Here is a 14,935-nt window from a genome sequence, read left to right on the forward strand (position 1 = left end):
GCTTTACTGTCTGTCACAAGCTGAAGCTTTGAAAATTTCAGGGAACTTTACTGTGTTTTTAATGATCCTTTTGTCAACCTAAAAATTCTATGGCAATATCTTTAAATGGATGATTAAAGCAATTATTTCAATGATTTTCCTTAGATAGGAAGCACATCAAACTAGATTAAAAATAAAATAACATAACCTGAAGATGTTTGTTCTAAGCTTGATTTAGGGAGCGTTCAAGCCCATTAAGACCAAAGCTAACAACTAAACTTTAACATCAAATTCAGCATGATTTCTCATCTATTCCTAATTCCTCATCAACACATTTAAGAATTATGCAACTGATTTTTTCCAGGAATATTACATACACAATTTCTATGAGGAACTGAAGGTCAATGAACATCCCTCTTCCTAGCAGGTGTGAAAACTTCCTACCTCAGATACAGACTTCAAATTCAAATTCTTTAGTCATATCCTGAAAATGGTAGAAAATGAAAATACTGGTAGCTGATTTCCAAACAAATTCTAAAGCACCCAGAGCACTCTGAACACATGTAAAATTGGCAATGAATAAGCATGTTGCAGCTTTTTAAGTAGTGGTGCTTGTGCAATTCAATAACAAACCAGCTTTAAAAAACAAAACAAAACAAACAAACCCACCACCACCAAAAAAACATCATCACCAACATAGAAAAACACATTTAGATTCCTAAATTCTTACCTGAACTGAGCTTTGATGTTGCTAGGGCTTGCAGATCTGGTCTGAATTTCTTTCTCTTGTTTTTCTCGCAGGATCCTTTCAGCTAGTAAGAAGTAAGTAGCAGTGATGTGATTGTATTTGTTAGTTTCCAGTGCCCTAGGGAAAGTGCAAAACAAAACATGAAATAAACCATACATCAATGGCTTGCTGAAAACTGGACATGCAAGCTCACATATCGCTGTACTTCTCGTAGCAGGAACAACACCTGAAAACAGAACTGTGTATTTTTGATGTTTTGAGAAGAGTGGCTTGGTCTTACTAAAAATAAAGAGCCAACAAGTCTATTAATTTCACTGTGGCTGAATGGCAGTATCTTTAGGTTATCATTCAAAAAAAAATCTTCCTTTATTGAACACTTCATATGATAAAAGTGTATTTCATTAATGTTATGCACCAGTAATAGGCTTTCCCATTGGCACATAAAACCACAAAGTAGTAACATTTATGTAACTGGACGAAAAACCTACGTTGTTTTAGGGCTGTCACATTAACTTTACAATTAAATTAAGTTTGTATGCCAGGTTAAACATGAACAAATAGAAAAAAAATTACATCCTCTTTCAACTTATGGAATATTTTAGGGTTTTGCAGGTTTTAGTGTATTAGAAGAAGCTATGCAGCTTTCTAGCAAGCTCACTCAGTGACAATGACAATTTTGCAATATCCAGATAAAAGAAGCAGTATTTTAAATTACAAAGATTCAGGCATACGAGAAGAGCACTAAGGGAAAAAATGCTAGAATTTATCACCTCTAAATATGCATGAGAACAGACATAACTAACTAGCACAGATAAGAAGCACAAGTCAAAGCATGGATTTCAATGCAGTCAGGTTTGCTCGAGATTGCACACTACTGCAGGAATCGAACACTGTTCCAAAAGATTTTCTTGAAGTTTTCCCAGGGGCAAACTGTGTCTACTTAAGTATTTCTCATCCTAGAATCCTCTTCAGAGGAGCAAGATTGTAATACTTTCTTTGTTAACTGAGTGGCTTGAAATTTTAACACTGAAACACCCAGGTTCTAATGGAATTCTTTAATCAAACGCAATGACAGATGCACAGAATAAACCATACAAGATGGAGAACTTACTCCACGATTGTATCTCTGTCTGCTATATCACCAAGAACCATGCGCTGTATTATACTGTTGTGTTCCTCCTCAGACAGATTTTTGTATGACACAAGAGGAATATTGTACTTTGTTGCTGGAGAAGGATCAACTCCTTGGAGCCACGCATGGTTTTCAATCTCTTCCAAAGATGCCCTTCGCTTTGGATCTCTCTGCAACATCCGTGTAATCAGACTGTGAATAAAAAATAAATCTAAACAAAATGTGCTCACATGTTTAAAAAGCAGCCACTGTAAGAGCAACATTAAGAAGAAATTTTCTACTGTCAGTCCAAATAGATCCTTAGAAATCTCTACAGTAAACAATGGGAGGAGAACTTCTTTATTCTCAAAGACATTCCAAATATTGCTGAGCTGAAACTATTTATTTATTGAAAATTATAAATACCATAAACACTATAGATTTCATTTACTATGCTTAGATTCTTCCGATTATTTTTTAATAGGTTTATATGGCAACTGTGACAGATGGCCTACAGGCTGGTCTGTACAATAATAGAAATATAATTTTCTATTATTGCTGCTGTCAACAAGAATATAGAATGGCAAGATAAGTAGAAATATTTCGTTTTGAAATAGCTATCAGACATTTGACTCTTCAGTATCTGTGAAAGGATAGGGATCTGTTCTACCCTTAGAGAAAAAAACACTATCTGGAATGATGAAGTGACAAACTAATGGGTTGATGCTGAGCGTTTACAAGAGTGGGTAGGGAAATGCATAAATTCCAAAAATAAACAGAGAAAGAAGACATGATTATCACTACTAGCTCACTATATGTGAAGTTTCAGTGTGTATCATGAAAAAAGTTTTGGGGAGGTATTTTTGGCTTTAAACAATAAACAAAACATGGATGTAACAGTTTCTACGCCAAGGTTTTGCTGGAACTTCATTGCAGAATGAAAGTTCAGCAATTCTTACATATGGCTTTAGTTACTCCACTGACTACATTATACCATGCAACTTCAAAACTGCAAGGCCACACAAAACACAGAGGTAACTGCAATATTATTTTATTTTGGTGTGAGATATAGGGAATTAAAAATGGAGGTTAATCCAAACTTCTTAAAATCTTACTGTAAAAAAAGGAATGTCACATATATACTTAATATCTGCGGTCTCTGCCTTTACCAGAAGGAAAGTCCAGGTGATGCAGGGGAGCCTACTTTGTTCAGTTTTATTAATATTACAAAATAGCACAAATTATGCACTTCATAAAACTTTTTTTTTTTTTTAAACCACACCTGTACTAAAACACCTGTAGTAAAGTGCACCACAAATGCACCATGTGTGCCTCCTGCTTTAGGCTTGCTTATGCGCCCCAGAACACCAAGAACGTTTTCACACAAAGCAGTAAGTTTTGGCAGTCTGAGAGTCATTTCCCTACTAGAGCCTAACCCATCGAGCACTTTGGTAACTGGCAGTAATTGCTGATGTGCCACATATGGGGAGCAGATCTACTTGAGCCTTTAGGCAAATTAGAATTAGCCAATATATTAAGCAAAAGCATATAATTTCTTGGCCCCAGCACCATATGCAGCATCTCAGGAGATTTGATAGAATTCACTAATAAGAGCTTTTAAAACCTCTTCCTGTATTGTACTTTAAACCTATCCTTTATGTAAACCTCCTCAAGCTGTTGAGAGCACTAAGAGCAGCTTTTCCATAATACCAGAAATGCTAGACACTACAAGACATGAAAACCAGCTATGGCATCATGTTATGCATTAGATTCCTGGACCACACAGATGACAGGTGGAGAGGAATGGTCATTATGATCAGTTGTAACATACATTTCCTTCCATGTTGACTAACAGAATGCTAGATGCTGCTCTAGTCTTTTGACTGGACAGAGATGCAGCTGGGATATATATTAAAAGGACTAATGATCTCACTAACCCATCTTCATCATATGGAACATATCAATACTGGAACATATCAAAAAAAAAAAGCTGCAGTGAACACTGCAGATAAACATCATATCAAAGTGAGTCATGATTCCCAAGTGGCATATGGTATTTGCAGACAGATTATTTTCCTCCCGTGATTGCCTAGAATGTTGATTTGGAGTTGCAATTTCAGTAGGAGATGTGCAAAACTTGCCGTGATATTCTCGGGTTTTGACAACTTGTATTTTGAACAGAAATCTACAGGAATCATTAACTTTGTCACCTCTGCCACAAAATTCTCCAAGCAACACCTTGTAATTTGTTCAGCGAGAATGGTGGCCAAAGCCAGTCATTGTTTATAAAACAGATGACAACTGAGACACATGAAAGAAAGATACGCTGCATAAAATCAGAAGTTTCACAAAAGCATGGAAAAAAACCACTCTCTATAAGTATCAAGGGTTAACCTTTAGTAAGAACAGATACAGGAAATAAAAAAGGTATACTGCTGCCCAAGAAACTACTCAATTGATGTGAAGAAATACTAACTAAGCAAAAGCAGTAGGTACTGTATCTTATTAATGGACAAGGAGTAATCCCACACTGACAAAATTGTATGGGGACTCTCACAGATAATGAAAATGAAAATCCACTCCTATGAACGCTTAAGTTCTTTAGCACTCTACTTACTCTTTACATTCTTTGGACACATGAGGTGGCACGGTGTATTTGCAGTCCATTATCATAGTCAAAGTTTCACTGTCATTTGCTTCTTGAAATGGTGGTTGTCCACACACCAACATAAAGAGGATGACCCCCAAACTCCATATATCTGTAAATATATAATTTAAAATAATTGTTGAGAAAGCAGACAAAATTAACATCAAAACTGTGAAGTATTACTAAGATGTATATTGGGGTTAGTACTGTACTCTTGATTATCAGCATTACTTATGGAACTTACAATTCCACTAAAGTACAAAACACAGTAGTTCCTGTAGCTTGGCAGTTTTTATAGTCTGAAGGGGAAAAAAAAAAAGGCAAAACACAACAGAATTCAAGACTTCAAAGATGTGTAACAGTTTGAGATGCATCACATTTTTGATAGCAAAGTGTTAGTGAAAGCTGAAGGTGACCACTCTGGTCACTCAGAAGATGAGATTTTATTAACTTTTCCTTCACAGGTAGACAGAGATTATTAAGAGATATTTGCATTCAAAACTTTTTCCTTTCTGAAAGACTAATGTAAACTGTTCTAGGCATTAATTATCTGTTACCCTATGCAACAAGAAATTCTTAAAAAAAAGTCACTTTAATGTGATATTTGTTTTTCCTTCGGAAGTGTGGCTTTTAAAACATTTGTTAATGCTGATGGCTAAGTAATGAATTAAATCATTTATGTAAAGCTATTTTCTTACACATTAAGGGCCAATCATTAAAAGTGTGTGTTTTGGTCACTGGTTTTGTTATTGTCTGTTTGCTTTTAGAAATCCATCAAGTCTAACAAAATTAACAGTGATCCCCACTAGACTCTGGGAGTCTTCTTTTTTCCTTCTAATTCCTGCTTTTGTAAAACAAAAAACATTTAACAGCTTCCTTGGTCCCCACTGAAATGACATACCAAGGATGAAAAAGAAGCACTGCTGGGCATGAAGCAAGTTTGTTTCTACTTACTGTAAAAGCTAACATTTAATTCAAATCTTTATTAAAAGTTTGCTTAGAAGAAAATATTTCAGAAGTCTCTCTGCATTCAATACAGGAAGCTTAGATGTTGTTGTCTAAAATTTCATTAAAAAAATCAAATCAAATCTATACTATATTTACCATGCTCTTAAATTTCAGATACAACCCCATGCTATGGAAATTTCAGCAGCAACTTTGAGTCTTATAGCCTAGCACTTCATAGATCTGTACATGTGAAACCAAACAGCTGAAGAAAGATAAATAAAAAGGCAGAAACCTCCTGAGGGAAGGGCGGTGGCGGCTGGCAGTGGTCGCAGGAAGCAGAGCACACCAGCTCTGTCCTGCAGCTAGCTGAAGGGCGAACGGCACTGCTGGCCACCCAACTGCATCTTGCTTTCTGGGGCCTGCTCAAAATACTTGACGTGCATTTAAAGCCGAAGGATGGCTACGGCTTTATTTAACAACATAAATCACACACATGCATCCACACAACAATTACTCATTTTGCTAGTTACGACCCATGCTTCCTATGGTTTAGCTGAGAGAGAAACAGGAACACTACTGGGTAATTTCCTTCAGAGCTCTGATTTGTACTAAGCGTACACTACTAACTCAAACAGTTACTCGATTTCTGTTTTAGGACCTCAGTCCTCTATGTACTGAGCACTTTGAGGCCAGGAGGCTACCAAACCATGTAGGCCTGCAAATTCAACATGACTATTCACGCTTAAAAATCACAAAGTGCTTTAATACTTTAATAGCCTGGTGCCAGAAAGCGGAATGCTTTGGAATGCTAGGATTAAAAAAAAAAAAAAAAGCCTCACAAGACAGAGAGGCAATTTTACCTCAAGGTACCCCTTTGCTTTTGTAGAAGTGCTTACATCTTTCTCCTGCTGCGTAGTTTGAAAGCAGCCAAAAAGTTTTGGTGCATTCTCTCTCACCATGAAACAGATAACAAAACCTAGAACACACAAATTTGTGCACTTCTATAAACAGTCATCTTTTGTACATCAACGCCCTTCCTAGATTTTTATCTTTCTCTGAGAAACCTATGTTGTGGGTACAGCCTACCCCATATTCCAGCATTCTGTTCGATATTCCCCCCACACCAAAACACTTCATGTTGCCTTTCTGCAGGAAGTATTTTAGGAGAGTCCGCAGAGCATTCGTAATTACAGACAAATTATGTTTGCTATAATAAAAGTACGTTGGCTAAATTTAAGCCGAGAGAAAAATACTGGGGAGGGAAGCGAAATAATTAAAGCATAAATTGAAAGTCAGCGTATAAAGAGTTCAAACAGAAGGAAGAACGGAATAGTCAAAGAAATCAGCTTAAAATATCACAAGTCCCAAGAAAAGGACAAGAATTGCAGTAAAACAACGAGATTTCCATGAAATCGCCACATACAGGAAACTCTAGCAGACCCTGAAGTGTTTCAGCCTCACGGAGGAGGTACTGAACATCCCCGCGCGTGTTCCTTTAGCTGGCAGCATCCATTCAATGTTCTGGTTTGCACACAGAACAGTGACACAGCGTACTACACACCAGCTGTGTGGTTGGCTTTTCTTGGATATACACACACTTGGAGATTTCACTTCGGAAGGATCTGTGATGACAGATACTGCTTAAATAACTTTGGGAGAACTACAACATGTATGTACAGTTACTTTGTAAAGAAACAAAACTTTGCAGAAGCAGAATCCAGCTCATCCTCTATATGAAAAGAAGCAACTGTAGTTTGCCCTAATGCAACATACAGTTAGCTATCAAACTACTATTTGCTTTGACAAATAAAAGTAGTTACGGACTGTGTGGCACACAACTGAGAATCCTGCATATTTTTCTTTCATTAGTTGCTGTATTTTGCACTTCATATCCATAGGTCTTTCCAGAGAAGACAACCTGCTAATGGTGAGATGAAACATCTTACTATTTTTCATACCACTGCATGAAAATTACAGCTTCATCATAGTGAAATATCAATCCTGCGAAGAACTGCTGCGTTTCATTGCATCATGCATTTTGTGTTACTAAAAAGCCGTCGTGTATGCAGAAAAACATTTTGTTAGAAACTAAAAACGTGCTTAAGACCTTTTGTTTTATCTGGTCATACAATCCAAGTATTTTATGCTCCCACTGAAGAGTACTAGGTTAGCAACCGCCTCTTATTCTCACATACTACAGGCAAATTCACTATTAGACTTTTTCCTAACAAAAGTGTATTTTGTTAGCCCGAGAGCATAGCAGACATTTTTCTGATGCGGCCAAGAAGTAGTACCGTGCAGAACCAATTACATGGGTTTTATTTACACCCTATTTTTACAGCTGTGCCCGAAGGTCTTCAGCCTCATTGCATCTACACTCATGGCTACTAAAATGACTCTGCTCAGGGTGTCACAGAGTTTAGAAGTCTAAGCAGACCTGAAGTATACTAATAATTAGCAAGTGAAATTGCAATGAAACTACGTGCCCAAGTCAGTCTAATCTACGTGTGAAAACTGAAGAAAAAAAATCACTGGAAGACTTAACATGTTCCCTCCTTATTTTAGTGCAGACTGTACGAAGTCACAACAGATGTCATCTTGGAGTCATCTTCACAAGCCCTCCAGAATCACATTATGGCAAGTCTCTCCTCATATATGGAAGCTGAGCTAAGTGCTTGGATGGCTGCAGGTATATAAAGAGGACACATTCAAGACGTCTGTCCTGTCCCCTCATATGGAGTCTCTCAAATCAAGGGACATCCTGACCAATTCTCTGTACCAGCGTAACTCGACCCAATCACTTGTTTGAAGCTTCACATGCAACTAAGCCAAACCAAACCAAATAACCCATATGAAGAACAAGGCAACATCTTTAACGAGGTTCTCTTTCTAGTGAACTGCAAGTTGTCACCTTGTTAGAGATGCAATGGGAAGTACACAGCAGCTGTCATCCTACATAGAAATGAGGTGAGATTAGCCTACAGATCCTGAGTAAGAGGGTTGCAGAAATTTATTTGATACTCTTTTCTGAGTGGTAGTAGTAGTAGTGCTGTGTCCAGCTGTGGGCTCCCTAGTACGATGAAGGGGCTGGAGCACCTCTCCTAGGAGGAGAGGCTGGGACTGCTCAGGCTGGAGAAGAGGAGGCTCAGTGGAATTTTGTCAGTGTCTTTAAGTACCTGAAGGAGGGTACAAAGAAGACAGAGCCAGGCTCTTTTCAGTGGTGCCCAGTGACAGGACAAAAGGCAATTGACACAAACTGAAACAGGAGGTTCTGTATGAACACCAAGAAGCACTTTTTTTTTTTTTTTTTAACTGGGAAGGACTGCCAAGCACTGGCACAGGTTGCCCAGGGAGGCTGGGGGATCTCAGAAGGGGGTTCTTCACAGAGAGGGTGGTCGCACACTGGAACAGGCTCCCCAGTGAAGTAGTCACTGCACCGAGCCTGTCTGAATTTAAGAAGAGATTGGACTGTGCACTTGGTCACATGGTCTGAACTTTTGGGTAGACCTGTGCGGTGTCAAGAGTTGGACTTGATGATCCTTAAGGGTCCCTTCCAACTCAGGATATTCTATGATTCTATGATTCTATGATCTGCCTCCTTGGAGATGTTCTCAGAAGCCACCTGGACATGGTCATGGGCAAAAAGCTGTAGGTATCCCTGCCTGAGCAGGGGGATTGGACCAGGCAGCCTACAAAGGTCCCTTTGAACTTGAACTACCCTGAGATTCTGTGATTTCCAAGAGGCCTTTTGTAATGTATAGGTTCAGGCCCAAAGTACCTCACTGCAGTATTCAGCATCAACAGGAAAACGGAGCTTCTTTTTGCCCATCAGAACCAGCACATTTGTAGGTGTTTGAGAAAACGGAAGGGTGAGGCAGCACAGGAAGCACCAAAATAGCATCAATAATACGAATGCACAACTTGAATGCACCATTTAAACCAGCGCTGGGTAATTTTACTCAGCTATAAAAATCACAATTATTTTTCACTTCTCACACCAGTGTAAAAAGGATGGCTCTAAGTGTAAAGGAAGTGGTTAAAAAAACTGAAAGGAAACATTAAGCAAGTTTTCAAAGTAAATTGACTAAAAACACAGAAAACCTGCAAGAACAATGGAAAAACAGAACTGGTTTGTAAGGACTGCATTGTTCACTGGTATTTCCATCACAATTATTCAGACAGCTACATGCAATCTTAAACAAGGATGTTGGTTTGCAAATTTCCAGCATCAAAATCCAAGGTTTAGATGCTGAAACCTTCAGAGCATATATTCCAAAATAGGAGGTAATACATATAATTTTGAAAGACTTAACAGACCGACAATTAAATGACTAGACAGTACATATAAGAAATGTTAATGTTTATACCTGATTTATTAGTCTTAAGTCATTCTATACATGTAAAAAAAAATCAATTGTGTATCTGTGCTTTCCACTTTCCTCCATTGGAGATCCATAAATGTGTATTTTTCAAACAACTTCAGAAAATATACAGCAAAAAAGTTTGGAGAAAAAAGAAAGCACATTCTTCCAATAAGGACATGGGATTTTGTTCTCCCTTTAACATAATACTACATTTTGAAAAACTCATGGTTTCCAGAATAGCACCATTTGGCTAAGACAGAGGCAAAATTCAAGGTCTTGAAGAATAGCTGTCTTTGAGACATTAGTAAGAGTTGAATCTGAGATTATTTTTTATGGTGCTTAATCACACAATTTTAGTATTTCCCCAAACAATATACAAAGTCACACAGGAATGCTCTTTACCATACCGGTTTTTGCTGCTGCAATCGGAGCTGCTCTATTATTCATTTCTATTAATTACGAGAGAAGCGTGTTCTCTGGATCCCAAGGAACCTACAGAAGATGGAAGCTGCTTGAATGCAACTGATCAAGTGCTATCATCAACAGTTAGTTACTACATGCTGTCCGTTCTTGTGCTGGTACCCTGCCATTGTGAATTTCTGCTTACATAGTAGGTAGAGCAAAAGAAGAATAGCTCATTCTGCTGGGGAGACCGCTTTCACCAGCAGAACAGGCAACCTTGATCTTTTATTTCTACATCCCAAAAAGTGCTCTTGCACTGCTACAGAGGGAAAAAACAGTATCAAACAAAGTGAAAGCGTCAGTCAAGACCTACTGCTCTGATTTTGTCAAAAGCATCAACTTTGCCAAGACAGTTGTGCATACAGATCAGAAAGATGTTGGGGCAGCAGCAAATTAAGAGCCCGACATCTCATCAAAGCAAGGTTTCCAGAAAGAACATGTTATTAGACCCAATAACAACTGGGGAAAGAAGAATAATAACTCAAAGTTTTTAGGTATAGAAGCTTTTCTTTAGAACTCCACACACTTTCAAAAACATACTTCAAGGGTGGCCTTCACTTAAAGCAGAAAAATGTTCTGAACTTTATATAACTTGGCTCAACTCAGAGGAAAAATCCCAGCTAAGACAGGTTACTGTTTGCACATTATTACAAGCTGCAGAAATACATTTAAAAGCAGAGAAGAAAACACATCTCCAGGTAGAATGGCACTAGTTCACCAAGGGGTTGCACAAGCAGAGACAAAAAAAAACAAAGGAGAGGACAGAACTGCACAAGAAGGATCTGCATGTAGAGCAACACTATTTTTGAGACCTGCTACATGAGTTATACCAGTAAAATAAAATCCACCTTCAGTTCAATGTAAATATAGTTTTATATGTAGTATGCACAGTAAAGAACTCTGCAGAGATTTGTCTCTCCTCCACCTTCGCGCCCCTGGTGCATCATTTTAAGACATGTTAGCTGTGGTACTATCTTAGTGCTCCAAAAATCAGATTTTGGACAGAACTTTTAGATATTGCAATAAGTTTACTAATGGGTAACTTAACTCGATAATGGAGCAGGGTTTTTTTTTTTTTGTAAGCACAACTCCTTGGCTTTGGCTAAGTCAACAACATTTGTAGCTCATATTCCTTTATCATCCCAAAGGTCATCTAATTTATTCTCTCCAAAAAATGAATGCAAAAATAGAATTTATGCCTGAGGTGTTGCATGCATTTAGCATATTTCTGTGTAAAATTTCAAGTGAGGGTGCTGAAGGAAGACACATGACTCTTGTGCACTGCAGTTGCTAAAATCAGGGTCTCTTTCAAAAGCACAGTGAAGATCTTCAGATGTGATTTAGCCTATAAAAATCAGGCACTAGTAACTTGAAATCACCATTGCTATGTCCTGAACGAAAAGACAGATTGGACTTTACAAGCATTAGCTAGCTAACTGCACTGGAGGATATTTTATTGTTTTGAAAGCCGTTAAATAATGTTGATCAGGAAGGGGCTGTTGAAGCAGGATTCCCAGAACCATGACAACCAGGGCTGTGTACACGCAACTTCCTTACATAACATGAAGTCACTGCCATGGAAACCAAACCACGTCACCGGCTGCCTGTGCTACGCCTGTCCTCAACGCCGGGCAGGCAGACATCTGTTATGTCCGAGCTTGTACGCGGCACGAAGGATAGCCACGCTCATCTGCTTAACCACCGAGCTGGGCTTCACCACTTCAGACATTTAGTGCCTTCTGAAGTTCGTGGTTTAACCCTAAAATCAGCACTACGGATTTCAGAAAGTTCCAGTTTACAGAGGATCCTTACAGCTTCAGTCAGATGCTTGTCACATTTTATATATGCTTTGTGAACCTGTGATCATCAGAAGCTAAAAATCCATGCTCCTTTTGGAACGGGCATATTTGCATTTAGCTACGTAAATCGAGTCCATTTAATAAAGTTGTTTATTTCAGACCTGTAGTGGAACAAGTATTTTTTCCAGTTTCCACAGCACACATTGTTCAGTTGCTAAAACAGACCTTTCTACAGAAAGCCTGCTTCTTCTGAAATATGGAATACGGAACGATTTAGTTGGCTTTACTGTAAACACTCCAGTGACAGCTGAACATCATAGTTGTCTTCTGTGAGAAGCCACTTCATTCAATAAACAAAGAAACTCAAAAATCAGCGTTTATGGAGATGATACGAATGCTTACATGTTTATTTTACCACTGCAAAGGTATCTACAGACTGTAGATAAATGAAGGCTGGAAATGGGCCCAAGTGCCAGTATCAGGGACAATTCCTGGTGACATTAATGTCCCCACCACTGCTGCTACAACCTCGTCAGAGGAGATTTGTGGGAGAAAGCCCAATCCGGGGAGACCTGCTGAAGATAAGCCTTGAATGCCAATAACTCGAGGCTCTTTCAGTATCAAGTTTCTTTTCTGTGCAGAGCTAAGTGTGAAAATCTAATGTAAAAACCACACACATCATCGCACTCTAGGCATCTTCAGGGTTAGACAGCAACTGGGCAATTTCTGAAGTGTGTTGTTTTCAATGTAGACACAAACCCTCATCCTGAACTACTTTATTTGGATTGGAATTTAGGAATGGAACTTCCAGTGGGCTCAGGAATAGGTCTAGACTAATAATTCACAAGGATAACAGTGGTAACCGTGCTTGCTACAAACTGAAATTTAATATTCTCACGGCATAGGCTATGGAAAACAGAATGGAAACTCACATTTGTAACAACTTCACATTATTGTCTGAAAAGCCAAAACATAGCTTAAGAGTAAAAATACACAACAAACACTGCAGATAGATTTTTATATGCTTAGTGATAAAAACTTATATACTATAATAAAGGGTAAAGCTTGGTATCATAATGCTAACTGGTTGAACGGTGCCTTTTACATTGGTGATATATTTGCGCTTCAAAAGAATAAGAAAAGTATTTCCAGCCTATGATAAAAAGCTTAGAAGATTTGCAACACATGCATAAAAAGTCAGCAGGAAAACGCTACAGAATAATCCTGTGTTAGCAATATCAACATTTCTGTGCACCACAACTACTTTTACACTATTATATGCACAGGCAAATCTGGAAGATGATCAGACTGGACAAAATATAAATTTGAAGAGTATGGCTAAGGAAGAAAGATTACATTTTTGGGGGATATTCAATTTTTAGTGTTTGAAGTATTCTCCCGTTCTTTAACTTTTCATGAAAAAGACTGAATAAGCTCGCATACTGACCTCTCCAGCTTCCAGAGATGCAACTGTCTGTGGCATCATCACATTCAGCTATGTTTTTTTTTAGTCTTTGTAAAATGTGATTTATTTCTCCCTTGCAAAAGACTGAGGCAGAGATCATCTGCAATCAATGCCAACATTTCCAAAATTTACAGGCAGAACTGTGTACTCCCTCTGTCTGAAAGCACTACAAATCCAATTAGAACTATTAGAGCACAGAGCAGACAAGAATCAAGAGAAATCTTTTCCTTCCCCTATCCCTCAAAAAAAAAAAAGAGAGCATAAATACCAAATTGCATTTAGCAAATTATTTTCATAATTAGCTCATCTGTCTGATGAAACAGTCTGTTCTATATGTTATTTTATTTGACTAAGACATAATCATCAGTAACTGGTCTTATCTTTGGAAATGATTTCTAGTTTCATTCAGTTTGGCAACTGTTGCTTATTTTTTCCCCTCAAAATAATCGCCTGCGTTTTGCTGGTTGCATGAAACTATTGAAGACAAACCGTTGATGTTGTTCATTAACAAACCAAAGAAACCCACACTACCAGTAAAAGGTTTTACTGAACACACGTCACTGCCTTTACTCCAAAATAGCCTTTTTTTTTTTTTACCGATTCATCAGTTCTGCATTTAGAAATGCATCCTCTCTTTTGGTTTCTGTTGCTTAGCCACATTTCAGAAGTTACTGAATCTACAGTAAAAAAAAATTAAAAGTAAAATCTGCTTGAACTTTCTAACACTACCACTCCAGAAGAAAGTTAGCCAGGATAAAAAAAACAAGTATAAATAGTTAAGTCATTATTAACAAATTAATTATTAACAAATTATTATTAATTATTAATATAAATAGTTATATTGAAGTCTATATAGCACACAGAACTTATATACACATTTCACTATGATGCTTTAGTACTTATACATTAAAAAAACAAAGACAATTCACCTATGATATCTAAGATATTCTTCGTATTTTCTGATCAACTGTATCATCTTTTCCTCAAGGTTTTAGCTGTACATTGCATAATTTATGCTTTACTTACAAAAATGAACATCTTAGTACAGCTCTACACATGAATGATTAAACAAGCAAAACTTGAGCATCTGGTTTGTAACTCAGTAGTACAGCACTGATTTAGGTCCCACCAGATCCGTGCTGCCAAATTAGTCAGTCATGGGCTGAACGTAAGTAATCTGAACCTTTGTTTGCAAGATACATGAAATGAAGCTTCCAATCTTGTGGAGATAGTATTTATCATAATGAATTCTTTCTTCACAACAGCAGTTTGAAATTTTGTGAAAACAGTTCTCCTGTGAACACAGGGAGATGACTAAGAAGCATCTCTTTACTCAAGCTGCAGTTCAGCCGAGGTTAGTATCCGAAGTCTATCTTGACAGCTTCTCCATACTTTCACTTGGGTAAGTTATT

The 14,935-nt window shown here is 37.8% G+C and overlaps 1 protein-coding gene across 1 annotated transcript in view; it reads right to left on the minus strand.

Moving 5' to 3' along the window:
* Positions 1-14,935, minus strand: part of SNRK (SNF related kinase) — a 44,223-nt gene that overhangs the window by 7,512 nt on the left and 21,776 nt on the right. Inside the window, exons 4-6 of the mRNA XM_080582697.1 lie at positions 4,456-4,597; positions 1,839-2,051; positions 710-844 (exon numbers count right to left, since the gene is read on the minus strand). Of these exons, the coding sequence (XP_080438823.1) occupies positions 710-844; positions 1,839-2,051; positions 4,456-4,597 (490 nt within the window). The remainder of the gene's footprint in view (positions 1-709; positions 845-1,838; positions 2,052-4,455; positions 4,598-14,935) is intronic.

The sequence above is a fragment of the Anser brachyrhynchus genome (genome assembly GCF_964034855.1).
Source record: "Anser brachyrhynchus genome assembly, chromosome: 2".
In the NCBI taxonomy this organism is placed as follows: Eukaryota; Metazoa; Chordata; class Aves; order Anseriformes; family Anatidae; genus Anser; species Anser brachyrhynchus.